General features: G+C 37.6%; 1 protein-coding gene across 1 annotated transcript in view; it reads left to right on the top strand.

Annotated features, from left to right (window-relative positions):
* Window positions 1-12,167, top strand: part of LOC101741819 (nose resistant to fluoxetine protein 6) — a 35,745-nt gene that overhangs the window by 9,322 nt on the left and 14,256 nt on the right. Inside the window, exons 5-8 of the mRNA XM_012692674.4 lie at window positions 233-320; window positions 4,203-4,369; window positions 5,737-5,922; window positions 9,153-9,329. Of these exons, the coding sequence (XP_012548128.1) occupies window positions 233-320; window positions 4,203-4,369; window positions 5,737-5,922; window positions 9,153-9,329 (618 nt within the window). The remainder of the gene's footprint in view (window positions 1-232; window positions 321-4,202; window positions 4,370-5,736; window positions 5,923-9,152; window positions 9,330-12,167) is intronic.

Raw genomic sequence — 12,167 nt, 5'->3', positions numbered from 1 at the left:
ATATATATTATATACAGCAGGCGGGTACCAATTTTTCTGATGAAGAACCACGCGACCGTGACGACAGGGAAAGGACAAAACGAGCTATGTCATTTCTCATAGACAGCATTCCCTATTACAAGAGAAGTTTTATTTAAGGATCGAAAAACGAAGAAAAACCACAATACTACACACCGCAAAAGAAGTTTCACTTCTTTCACTTCTTTCACGAGCACCATTTTTTTTGTTACAGAATATTATGCCTCTTGTTCGTGTTTTACGCGCACGTACTTGTCTTACATTATTTGTTCTTTGTGGCCAACCCAGAGGCTTTAGAGCAGGTAAGTTCTTCATGAATAAGGGTAATAGAAATGTGAGAAGTCACACTGATGAACGTATCGGTAGGCTGACTACGGCACATAAAAATACCGCTACCATGGTATTTGTGTTCCCACAGACATAATAAACCAGAGATAATCTCGCCGGATACGATACCACATATTCCGTTTATTTTAACCGGGAAACGTCGATATAGTCATCGTGATGTAAAAGGTGGCTAATGTACTCATGTCAAAGTCCTTTTTTTCCTTCCTATTAACTAGTAGCCTAAAGGACTATCACAGGGCTGTGAATCGCAGAACCGTAAAACTACCGAAAGCAGATCTTGGGATCTAATAATTTTATTTATTTATTACATAGATGGGTGGACAAACTCACAGCCCACCTGGTGTTAAGTGGTTACCGGAGCCCATAGACATCTTTTTTTTTTTTTTTATTGCTTAGATGGGTGGACGAGCTCACAGCCCACCTCGAGTTAAGTGGTTACTGGAGCTCATAGACATCTACAACGTAAATACGCCAACCACCTTGAGATATAAGTTCTAAAGTCTCAGTATAGTTACAACGGCTACCCCACCCTTCAAACCGAAACGCATTACTGCTTCACGGCAGAAATAGGCAGGACAACGTAAATGGCGCCACCCACCTTGAGATATGAGTTCTAAGGTCTCAGTATAGTTTCAACGGCTGCCCCACCCTTCAAACCGAAAGGCATTACTGCTTCACGGCAGAAATAGGCAGGACAACGTAAATGGCGCCACCCACCTTGAGATATGAGTTCTAAGGTCTCAGTATAGTTTCAACGGCTGCCCCACCCTTCAAACCGAAAGGCATTACTGCTTCACGGCAGAAATAGGCAGGGTGGTGGTGCCTACGCGTGCGAGCTCACAAGACGTCCTACCACTAGTAATACCGCCCATTTTAGTTTTTATATTTGTTTTATATTCATGTAGAATAAAAGCATATGTATTATACTAATTTATTTCCATTTGAATTTGTATGTACCTTGTACCTTTAAGAGAGAAATAAATAAATTATTATTATTATTATTATATATGTTTCCCCTTTCTCAGTTCAGTCTGTCGACAGAGCCGGTGGAACTGTATATACGGGCTTTTGGCCAAGTAATATACATTAGTTATGAGTTAATAATTATGCTAGTTTTTATTGCGTGTAGTAAGTTTGGTTTTCTTCAAGCTGCATGAACTTTCTCACTATTCTGCATGTATTTAGGATAGCTGCCTTTTGTAGTGAAATAAATATGTTATCTTTTAAATCTAGAAGCTTTAAGCTGTTGTGGATGTGGTTTGGGACAACTCCAGTGGTTGAGATTATTATTGGGACTATGTATGCTTTTTTCTGTTTCCAAATTCTAACTATTTCTTCTTTAAGTTCTGTGTATTTTGTCATCTTTTCTGTAAACGTTTTTTGAATGTTGTGGGTATTCGGGACTGCAATGTCAATAATGTAGGTGACTTTATTGTTTTTATCTTGTAAAGTGATATCCGGTCTATTGTAGTGAATCGTCCTATCGGTAAGAATAGCGCGATCATAATAAAGTTTACAGGAGTCATTTTCAAGAACGGTTTGTGGTTTATAATTGTAGTACGGTGTGTTTATATTTTGTATCAATTTATGTTTGAGAGCCAGTTGTTGATGGATAATATTAGCAAGTTGGTTGTGTCTGTTAGTGTAATCTGTCTGTGTAAGGGTTGAACATGCTCCAGTTATGTGCTGTATGGTTTCTGGCTGGGTGTTGCATTTGCGACATTTATCGTCTCTAATAGTGGGATCTTTAATAATATATTTTCTGTAATTTTTTGTGTTTATTACTTGGTCCTGTATGGCAATTAAAAATCCTTCCGTTTCGGGGAACAGACTTCCTGTTTTGAGCCACATGTTTGATGCCTTGCTGTCTATGTGAGATTGGCTTAGGTCATGAGGTGTCGTCCATGTAGCGCTTTTTTCTTCCAGTTTTCTTCCATGTCTTTTTGTGGGTTTCTATTTCTTAGGTTTTCTGTATTATCTATTAGTTCTTTTTGTTTGAGATTTAGCGGTGTGTAGTTGTTATCATTTTGTGCTATGGCTCTGTGAATTTCACTTAAATCTGATTTTATGTAGAAAAATGTTTTTAAGCTGTGTATTTGTTTACACCATAGATGCCAAATATCTATCAAGCCTCTACCCCCGTCTTGTCTTTTAATTGTCAATCTTTCTATTGCAGATTTTGGATGAAGATTATTGTGTTTTGTTAATGTAGTCCTTGTTATGCGTTCTATTTGTTCTATGTCAGTTTTGCTCCATTTTATTATTCGAAATGAGTAGGTTAGAATGGGTATTGCATAGGTGTTCAGTGCTTTTATAAGATGTTTTCCAGATAATTTCGTTTTGCAAATGGCATTGATACGTTTTTTGTACTCTGAAGTTAATGATTGCTTTATTGTTATATGATCGAGTCCTTTGAGCTGCTGAAAGCCCAGATATTTATAAAGGTCACTTGGTTCCATCGCCGTTATTGTGTTTGTGTCATCTATTGTATAATCACCGGGTTGGACTTTTCCTTTTATTATATGTACGGTTTTACATTTATCAAGTCCAAATTGCATACTGATGTCGTTGCTGAATATCGTGGTAGTATCTATTAACTTTTTCATTTCTTTGTCATTTTTTGCGTATAATTTAATGTCGTCCATGTAAATCAGGTGTGATATTATTGTTTCGGTGTTATCTTGTTGTTTAATGCGGTATCCCACCCGGTCATTATGCAATTGATGGGATAGTGGGTTCAAGGCGAGGCAAAACCACAAAGGGCTGAGAGAATCACCTTGGTAAATACCCTTTTTTATGGCTATTTGTCGTGTTGTTACAAAATTATGAGGGTTTTTTAATTTAAGTGTGGTTTGCCAATGTGTCATGATATTGCGTAGGAAGCTTATTATTATAGGGTTAATTTTGTAGATTTCTAGGACTTGGATCAGCCATGAATGTGGGATGCTATCAAAAGCTTTTTTGTAGTCAATATATGTACAGTGTAAATTTCTATTTTTTGTGGTGGCGTGTTTCATGATGGTTGAGTCTATAATTAGCTGTTCCTTGCAGCCCATGTGGCCTCGTCTACACCCTTTCTGTTCTTCAGCTAATATATTATTGTGTTCTATATGTGAATTTATTTTCTTTGTAATAACTGTTGTTAAAATTTTGTAAATAGTCGGAAGGCATGTAATTGGTCGATATTGGGATGCTTCTATAGAGAAGTCACCTTTTGGTATCATATAAGTGATTCCTGTCGCTATGAATTCGGGAATACTTTGATTTCCAGAGATAATATCTGTTAGATTTTTGGCTATTGTTTTGTGTAAGCAAATTAGTTTTTTAAACCAAAAATTATGGATTTTATCTATACCTGGGGATTTCCAGTTATGTAGTCTAGCTGTTATAGTAGTTATTTCTTCCTCTGTCACGTCATCAAATTGCATTTCTTCTATTGTATCCCATCTTTCTTTTTCTTCAGTAATCCAATTTGCTTTGTCATTATGTTTTGCACTATTTTCCCATAACCTAGCCCAATACATTTCCAATTTTTCTGCTGTTGGTATATCTATATTACTATTGTCTCGATCAGTTTTCGGCTTCATTAGGTTTCTGTAGAATAGTTTTTCATTTGTTAGAAATATTATTATTATTATTATTATTATTACTTGTGAGCCCAAACACGTAGATAAAACCACTCTTTCTATTTCTATTCACCGTGAAACTCTACGTTCATATCTATGAGCTCCGGTGACCATTTAACACCAGATTGGCCGTGAGCACGTCAACCCATATTGGCAATTAAAAAAAAAAAACTCTTGCTTAATAACGCTTTAGATTCCGATTGTTTTCAGTTGACAGTAAGCACAAAAGGAATTATACTTTCAAACGGCTCGAATTTGGTTCACATGTTCTTAATATTGACCAGCTACATGACCACTTATAACTTGCTCCTGTATTCGGAGAAGAAGCCTTTGGAACTCCGAATGCTACCGCTCTGTATCTACAAAAGAATAATACGGTACGTACCATAGATAATAAATACGCTTAACTGGAAAGGATAATAAATACGCTGGAAAGACCGAGAAGCGATGTCCAGCGGAATTGTTTTATTGTCTCAGATTTGTAAATTGTCGGTAAAATAAACCACCGCTATTACCCATTTAAAACTGAAGAAACAATGAATTGATAAAATAAAAACAATTCGCATCGCTTTCCTCCGCTAAATAGTCAATAATTCACTCATTAGAATTATTTATTTTATTACCATAGACATGACAACGAAAACAATAATAAATTGAGGCATGTGGTCAAAGGTTAGGCCTCCCATAAGATGGACCGACGTGCTATTGAGGTTCGTGGTGATCCGCTGGATGCAAGCAGTCCAGGACCGGTCATTTTACCGAGTCTTGGGGAGGCCTATGTCCAGCGGTGGCCGTCGTTTGGGCTGATAGGTAGATAGTGGTCTAAGTCTGAATAAGGGTCGTCCCATCACACAGACCGGAAGGCATGAGTGCTCCACGCCATAAATATGCTTGTATTATAGTTGCTATCTGTTGCATGTCGCAACACGCCTTGCTCCTAACATTATGTATATATATCTAAATTGGAATATGTTGTAACTAAGAGAGTTATAACAGACAAACACACAATGAAATTCGATACTCAGTACCAAAGGTAGCATATATTTAGTTATACGTTTAATTCACTGATCACAAAATATGTTTAATTATAATTAAAACTAAATTTTACTTTGCCGTTTTATTTGTAAAAATAATAATTAATTATTTCTTAATATTACACTCGTTCACGACCACGAAAACTGCAAAGTTATCGTAACGTTCGAAATAATATAGCGTTAATCACAAAAGCGAAATTAAACCGTACAATTTAGTTTTAACCAGCGCTCCGTCCCGACTTCGCAGGGGTGCAATGTAAGAATTTCGGCTTTTGTATAGTACACATAAATCTTACTCTTGAACCACTCTATCTATTATTGTTCAAAACTGCATTAGAATCCGTTGAATAGTTTAAAAGAACTAAGCGAATATACAGCGGAAGCGACTTCATTTTACGCTATTTAAGTAAAGATTATAACGGCCGTCTGGTGTAGTGGTAAGTGACACAAGGGGGTCGCGGGTTCGAATCCCGCCAAGGGAAGATATTTGTATCATAAATATAAAATGTCTCCTCCAGGGTTATGGATGTATATTAAATATGTGTATGTGTATAATAAAAATCTTACATTTATTTCCGTTATCTGGTACCTGTAACACAAGTTCTTCACGAACTTACCACGGGACCAGTTAACGTGGCGTGATTGTTAGTAAATATTTATTATTATTATTATTATTATCTTTAAACATTTCAATGTTCTTATTTTTCCAGAATCACTCCGGTTTATGCGTTGGTTATGGGTTACGGAGCGACCTGGTACGCACGCACAAGAACCGGACCGATGACGGACTATGCGATCAAAGGCTACAGCGCGACATGCGTGAAAAAATTCTGGACCCACATTTTCTATTTAAATAATGTTATAAACAAAGAGGAGACATGCTTAATGCCGTCTTGGTAAGGAACTTCTTGTAAATATAACAAAAAATTCAGACAAATAAAATATAATAGTTTAAAAAAACTAACAAAATACGCTTTTATACTATTATTTTTATTTTATATTTAACTAAAATAATAGAGGAGTAAGGGGAGATCGGAATGCTACCTTCACCGGCCCTATTGTCAACCCCACCTGCACGCGCCGGATGGCGGCGGCGACCAACAGGTTGCCGTGGTGCTCCCTGCTAGAGAACGAACGGGGCAATGGCGACCGAGCAATGGCGGTATAACCATACACACCCGTCAGGACAACCTGTACGGAAGAGGCGTCAGAAACCTTGGGGATCAAATACCCCCTAAAATGCTGGTGCAGAAGGCAACGGGAAACCACTGCACTAATTTCCCACGAGAGTCATGAGCAGGTCGTATCCAACTGATGCATGACCACGACCACTTTGTCAAGAGTGTACGAATAGGAAGAAAAAAATAATAGAAAATAAAATTTCATTTGTAAAAAAAGCGTGAGGTGCTTTTCAGGATATTATCAAAATAACCCTTCTACTCATAAAATATTTACACCTACTGATTCGAGGGCGGGATGATAAGTAATTAGCCTCTACTATTTAAAAAGTTAAACTTTTAAAAATATATATGTCAGTTTTAAATTCGCATCTCTGGCTACCTGTGTTCTAAATTTGAATTTGGTGGCGTGAAAATTTTATTGATTTTTTGTTATTTGAAAATATATTTCGTCAAGTGTTTTCAAAATGGATAAAATTGAACAAAGAGCGGTGATAAAGTTTCTTGATATGAAGGGCATGAAGGGGAAGAAATCTATGACGAGTTAGGGTGAATGTGCTCCTCTTATGCCATAGTAAAAAAACTGGGTGGCGGAGTTTAAACGCGGTCGTACATGTGTACAAGATGAAGCCCGCCCCGGACGTCCAAAAAGCGTCACGACTCCGGAAATGCTCGTGAAAGTACATGATATGGTTTTAACAGATCGACGATTGAAGTTATCTGACACAGTTTATAATACAGGTATCTCAAAAGACCGAGTACATCATATCCTAAGTGAGGAATGAAATATGAAAAAGTCATCGGCCCGTTGGATGCCGCGATTGCTTACGTACGATCAAAAGAAGATTCGGGTGCAAAAGTCAAAAGAATGTCTGGACCGTTTGAGAGTAATAATGCCGGTTTTTTACGTCGATTTGTAACCACAGATAAAACATGAGTTCGTTATTACATGCCAGAATCAAAAATTCAATCAAAACAGTGGACGCAATCGCGATACCCGGCTCCAAAAAAGCCATGGCTGTAAAGTCGGCTGGAAAAGTGATGGCTTCCGTCTTTTGGGATGCAGATGGGATCTTGGTGATAGGTTACCTTCCTAAAGGTCAAACGAATAATGGAAAATACTACGCTAATCTTCTAGATAATTTTCATCAGTGTATTCAGCAAAAACGACCAGATTCTTCAGATTCAGATCTTACTGGTGGTAGGACCTCTTGTGAGTCCGCGCGGGTGGGTACCACCACCCTGCCTATTTCTGCCGTGAAGCAGTAATACGTTTCGGTTTGAAGGGTGAGGCAGCCGTTGTAACTATACTTGAGACCTTAGAACTTGTATCTCAAGGTGGGTGGCGCATTTACGTTGTGGATGTCTATTGGCTCCAGTAACCACTTAACACCAGGTGGACTGTGAGCTCGTCCACCCAGCTAAGCAATAAGCAATAAAAAAAAAAAAAAAAAAAACAATAAAAATTTGGCGAAACAAAAATCATCTTCCGCCAAGACAACGTTAGGGTTCACACATGTGTTAAAGCTATGGCAAAAATCAACGAATTGAAGTATGATTTGCTGTCCCACCCACCTTATTCGCCTGATATAGCGCCATCATACTTTCATTTATTCCCTAAGCTCAAAACTTTTTTGGGCGGACAGAAATTTACCACAAATGATGAAGTCATCGCCGCTGTAGAGGAGTATTTTGCAGGCTTTGAAAGAAATCATTTTATGGAAGGCATTGCTGCTTTAGAACGAAGATGGAATAAGTGCGTAGAGGTTCACGGAGACTATGTCGAAAAATAAAACAAATTTTATCACGAAAAGTTAAGTGTTTTATTGTTAGGCTAGTTACTTATCATCCCGCCCTTGTACCATGCACCCCACGCTTTTTTTACAATAAAATCATTTTATCTTAGACAATTTTTAATTCAAATATATTAAAATTTATTTTCTATTTTTTAGTTGGCTTTTCTTTAAAAGCGTATTTTGTTAGTTTTTTTAAACTATTATTTATTTTTTATTTTCTAGTTGAATTTCAATTTTTTTTTATTTTTTTTTTTAATTTTTTTTGTCAATTTGTTTTTTCATTTTTTTTTTAATATTAAATTTTCATCGGTCCTTAATAAGTATACCAAATTTCGAGTTAATCCGACGTTTTGAAGGGGGTCAAAATCATGTTCAAAGATTCCGTTACAAACATACATACGTCTGAAGCCAATAAAAGCGTATTAAAAAAAGAAGAAAAAGCCTCAATATTCCCGAAGTGGCCGTCATCGCTAAAAACCTTTAGACATTAAAATCGTCGATTTAAGTGCACTTCGCCGCAGAAATAGATGAAATGGTGGTAATGAACACGCGTGGTCCTTGACTACAATAGGCCCTACCAACAGTGAACTTCAATCAATCAATCAATGAACCCTTTATCCTGAACTTTTAGGACTGTTGCTTTAATGTTTGTATATTTAATGTGCCTATTGGCATAGGCCTTCAAATATCTTCCATTATTGTCTATCTTTACCCATCCTTTTTTTTAACGCCGGAGAATCCATTTATGGATTAGCGGTGGAGGGGGGTAACAGACTGGGTTATGTCGGACTCCGGTGCCTCCACAGAAGAAGAGGGAGAAAATAAAGACCGGGGTCTTCTTACAATTCCTCCCGGGAGACTATGCCTTGAGAAATGCGCGCGAGGCACTGCACGGCGTCAGCCATCCAAGAGCTACCCCACAAAACCGACTACAGACTAAACCCCATCGAGCCCCACCACTCCGACTCCTCGAAACCCACGGTACCGCACAGTGCACGCCGAAATCTGCACCCCCCTGCTCCAGTTAGGAACTCTAAACTTAGATAAGGTCGATTTGAGGAGAAAAGCTACTATTACGAATAACAAACAGCAGTACCAATAGTTAGAGCTGTATCTCCTATGAATGTTATGACCTTCACCGTTCCTCCACAGGTACTTGGCCGTTGACATGCATCTATACATCTTGACCTGTCTACTGACACTCCTGCTGTGGCGCTACCGTCAAGCCAAACGCCTCTACACCCACTTGTTCTTTGGGTTTTTATTCGTGAACTTCTTGGTGTGCTACATATACGAATATAAACCATTGGTATTTTTGAGTAAGGCTGAGTGAGTATCATATCTCTGTTAAGACGTTTTAAGCGATTTCAAAAAAGGAATAGGTTATCAATTCGACTTTCATTTGTTTATGGATCAAAGCTTTTGGGTATGTTCGCCGATTCTAATGATTCTTTTTTTATTTGAAAGCTGATGCTTCCCGTGTTGTCCGAGACAAACTTTACTTCACCAAGATCAGGCAACAGTTGTTTTAATAATGCAAATTTAATTAACTTCAGCTACATGAATGATGTTCTATCAGTTTATTTTGTCGAAATTTCAATTTCCATGTTTATTATATTCTCGAATTATTTAATCAAGTCGCCGTGGCCTAAAGGATAAGACGTCCGGTACATTCGTATCTAGAGATGCAGCGGTGTTCGATACCGCAGACGGGTACCAATTTTTCTAATGAAATACGTACTCAACGAATGTTCACGATTGACTTCCACGGTGAAGGAATAAAATCGTATAATAAAAATCAAACCCGAAAAATTATAATTTGCGCAATTACTGAGGGTAGGGCGTCTTGTGAGTCCGCGCGGGTAGGTACCATCACCCTGCTTATTTCTGCCGGGAGCAGTAATGCGTTTCGGTTTGAAGAGTAGGGCAGCCATTGTACCGTAAAAAACTGAGATCTTAGAACTAATATCGCAAGGTAGATGGCGGTATTTACGTTATAGACGTCTATAGGCTCCGGTGACCACTAAACATCAGGTGGGCCGTGAGCTCGTCCAGCTAACTAAGCAATAAATAAAAAATCAACAGTTGCAAATCTGCCGAAACCACACATAGCGGTAGGGCGTCAGCCCACCATTATCTACCGCAAAAGAACGTCATATAAATAGAATTTCGATTGAATCGATACATATTTATACCACAAAAACATGAAAATTTGCAAATAACGAAATCTATGTGTTCACAAGTGCCGCTCGCAATTAGGGTTGTCACCTTTTTTTTGCGGATAAAGTACATTGGTTATTATTATAGGTAGGAAAAAAGTACACAGTGTTAAAATAAAGTACAATTTATTATTTATTATTATTATGTTTAAATATGTATTTTATTTATTACAATTAAACAAGAAATTGTGACAATTAATGACACTAACATTGTTGAAATTTGAGGTTGAGTTGCGTTCAGTAGTATTTGTTACTAGCGACCCGCCCTCGCTTCGCTTTGGAAACATTAAATTTTATTATTAATAGCTGAGTCTCGCGATGTTACCCACGGTTATTGTCGTACCGCGAGTGACGCCGCGGGGCGAAGCTAGTCTAAAAAAAGTAGCCTAAGTTACTCCTTATATCATCAGCCACCTATCAGTGAGAGTCCCGTCAAAATCGGTCCAGCCGTTCCAGAGATTAGCCGGAACAAACAGACAGGCAGACAGACAAAAATTGTAAAAAATGTTATTTTGGTGTAGTAAAAAGCGGTTATTTCAATATACAGACACTCCAATTATATTAATATGTATAGATAAAAACAAGTGCTTAGGCGATGTGGTTGACGTTGGCGAGCGGCGACATCGATTGAGCAATCGATGTATTTCGCTTAACGAAAAACTACATATGACTAAACTTTTCAAAATCTTAAATAAACCTAAACATGCCAAATAAAGTATTTTCGTGTACTTTATGGTACACATAAAGCATAGAGTACAATAACCTGAAATAACGTACAATACTTTAATATAAAGTACGGGTGACAACCCTATTCGCAATCCAAACGTTGGACCACATAAATAACGTTCGGTGTCAGCACACACTGTGCGAGAATAATTACAATTTTCTTAATTAACAATAACTCAGACACAAAGACAAACCTGTGTAAACACGTTGAGCCCCCTTGACGTATCGCGCACCTTTAGAATTCAAGGGGCTTATTCCAAAATTCATGTTTTTTGGTAAAACCTATATAATTTAAAACAATTTAGTTTAAAAAAAAGTATGTGTGTGTGCAAGTCACACACGGTAGAAGTGAAACTTATATATTATATTCACTGGTGGTGGTAGGTACCACCACCCTGTCTATTTCTGCCGTGAAGCAGTAATGCGTTTCGGTTTGAAGGCTAGGGCAGCCGTTGTAACTATAGTTGAGACCTTAGAACTTATATCTCAAAATGGGTGGCGTATTTACGTTGTAGATGTCTATGAGCTACAGTAACCACTTAACACCAGGTAGGCTGTGAGCTCGTCCACCCATCTAAGCTATAAAAAAAAGGTATAGATATACTGACTATCCCACTGCACAGCAGCATACATATGGACAATATTTAGTAGAGGATAGTGGGGATGCTACGAATAGTCGCACAAAGAGGAGACCGAGAGCGTCTAATGTGTTCTATCTCATTCTCTCGCCGGCTGAATCCTATACATTTATGTGTTTGTGTTTCTATGGACTTATTTTTTCGTTTCATCGAGTTTGAAATCACAACGACTCTAAAGAAGTTTCACTTCAAAAGGTTTTTCTTAGACGGAATCACTGGCATGTCTGTCATTCAGTGAAGAGAGTAGTACAGTTTTACTATGTACATATAATAAGACTGTTTATCTATATATTAATACGTGAAGCAAAAACTTTGTATCCCTTTTTACAAAAATTGCGCGGACGGAGGAGTATGAAATTTTCCACACTTATAGAGAATACAGAGAAGAAGTGCACAATGCCAATTTTTTTTTTAAATAATGCATAAAAGATACTTTAAATCAATAAAGAAAACAGCACACACACTACATACCATGTTTTTGACGCACCCACGCATGCATACTATTTATTGTCAAACTTTTGTTCTTGACGTCTGTGCTCAAACTGAGAATAGATTAAATATTGTTTGTCTTTATTAATATTTTT

The sequence above is a fragment of the Bombyx mori genome, chromosome 16 (assembly GCF_030269925.1).
Source record: "Bombyx mori chromosome 16, ASM3026992v2".
Lineage (NCBI taxonomy): Eukaryota > Metazoa > Arthropoda > Insecta > Lepidoptera > Bombycidae > Bombyx > Bombyx mori.
This window is presented reverse-complemented; position numbering and strand designations above follow the sequence as displayed.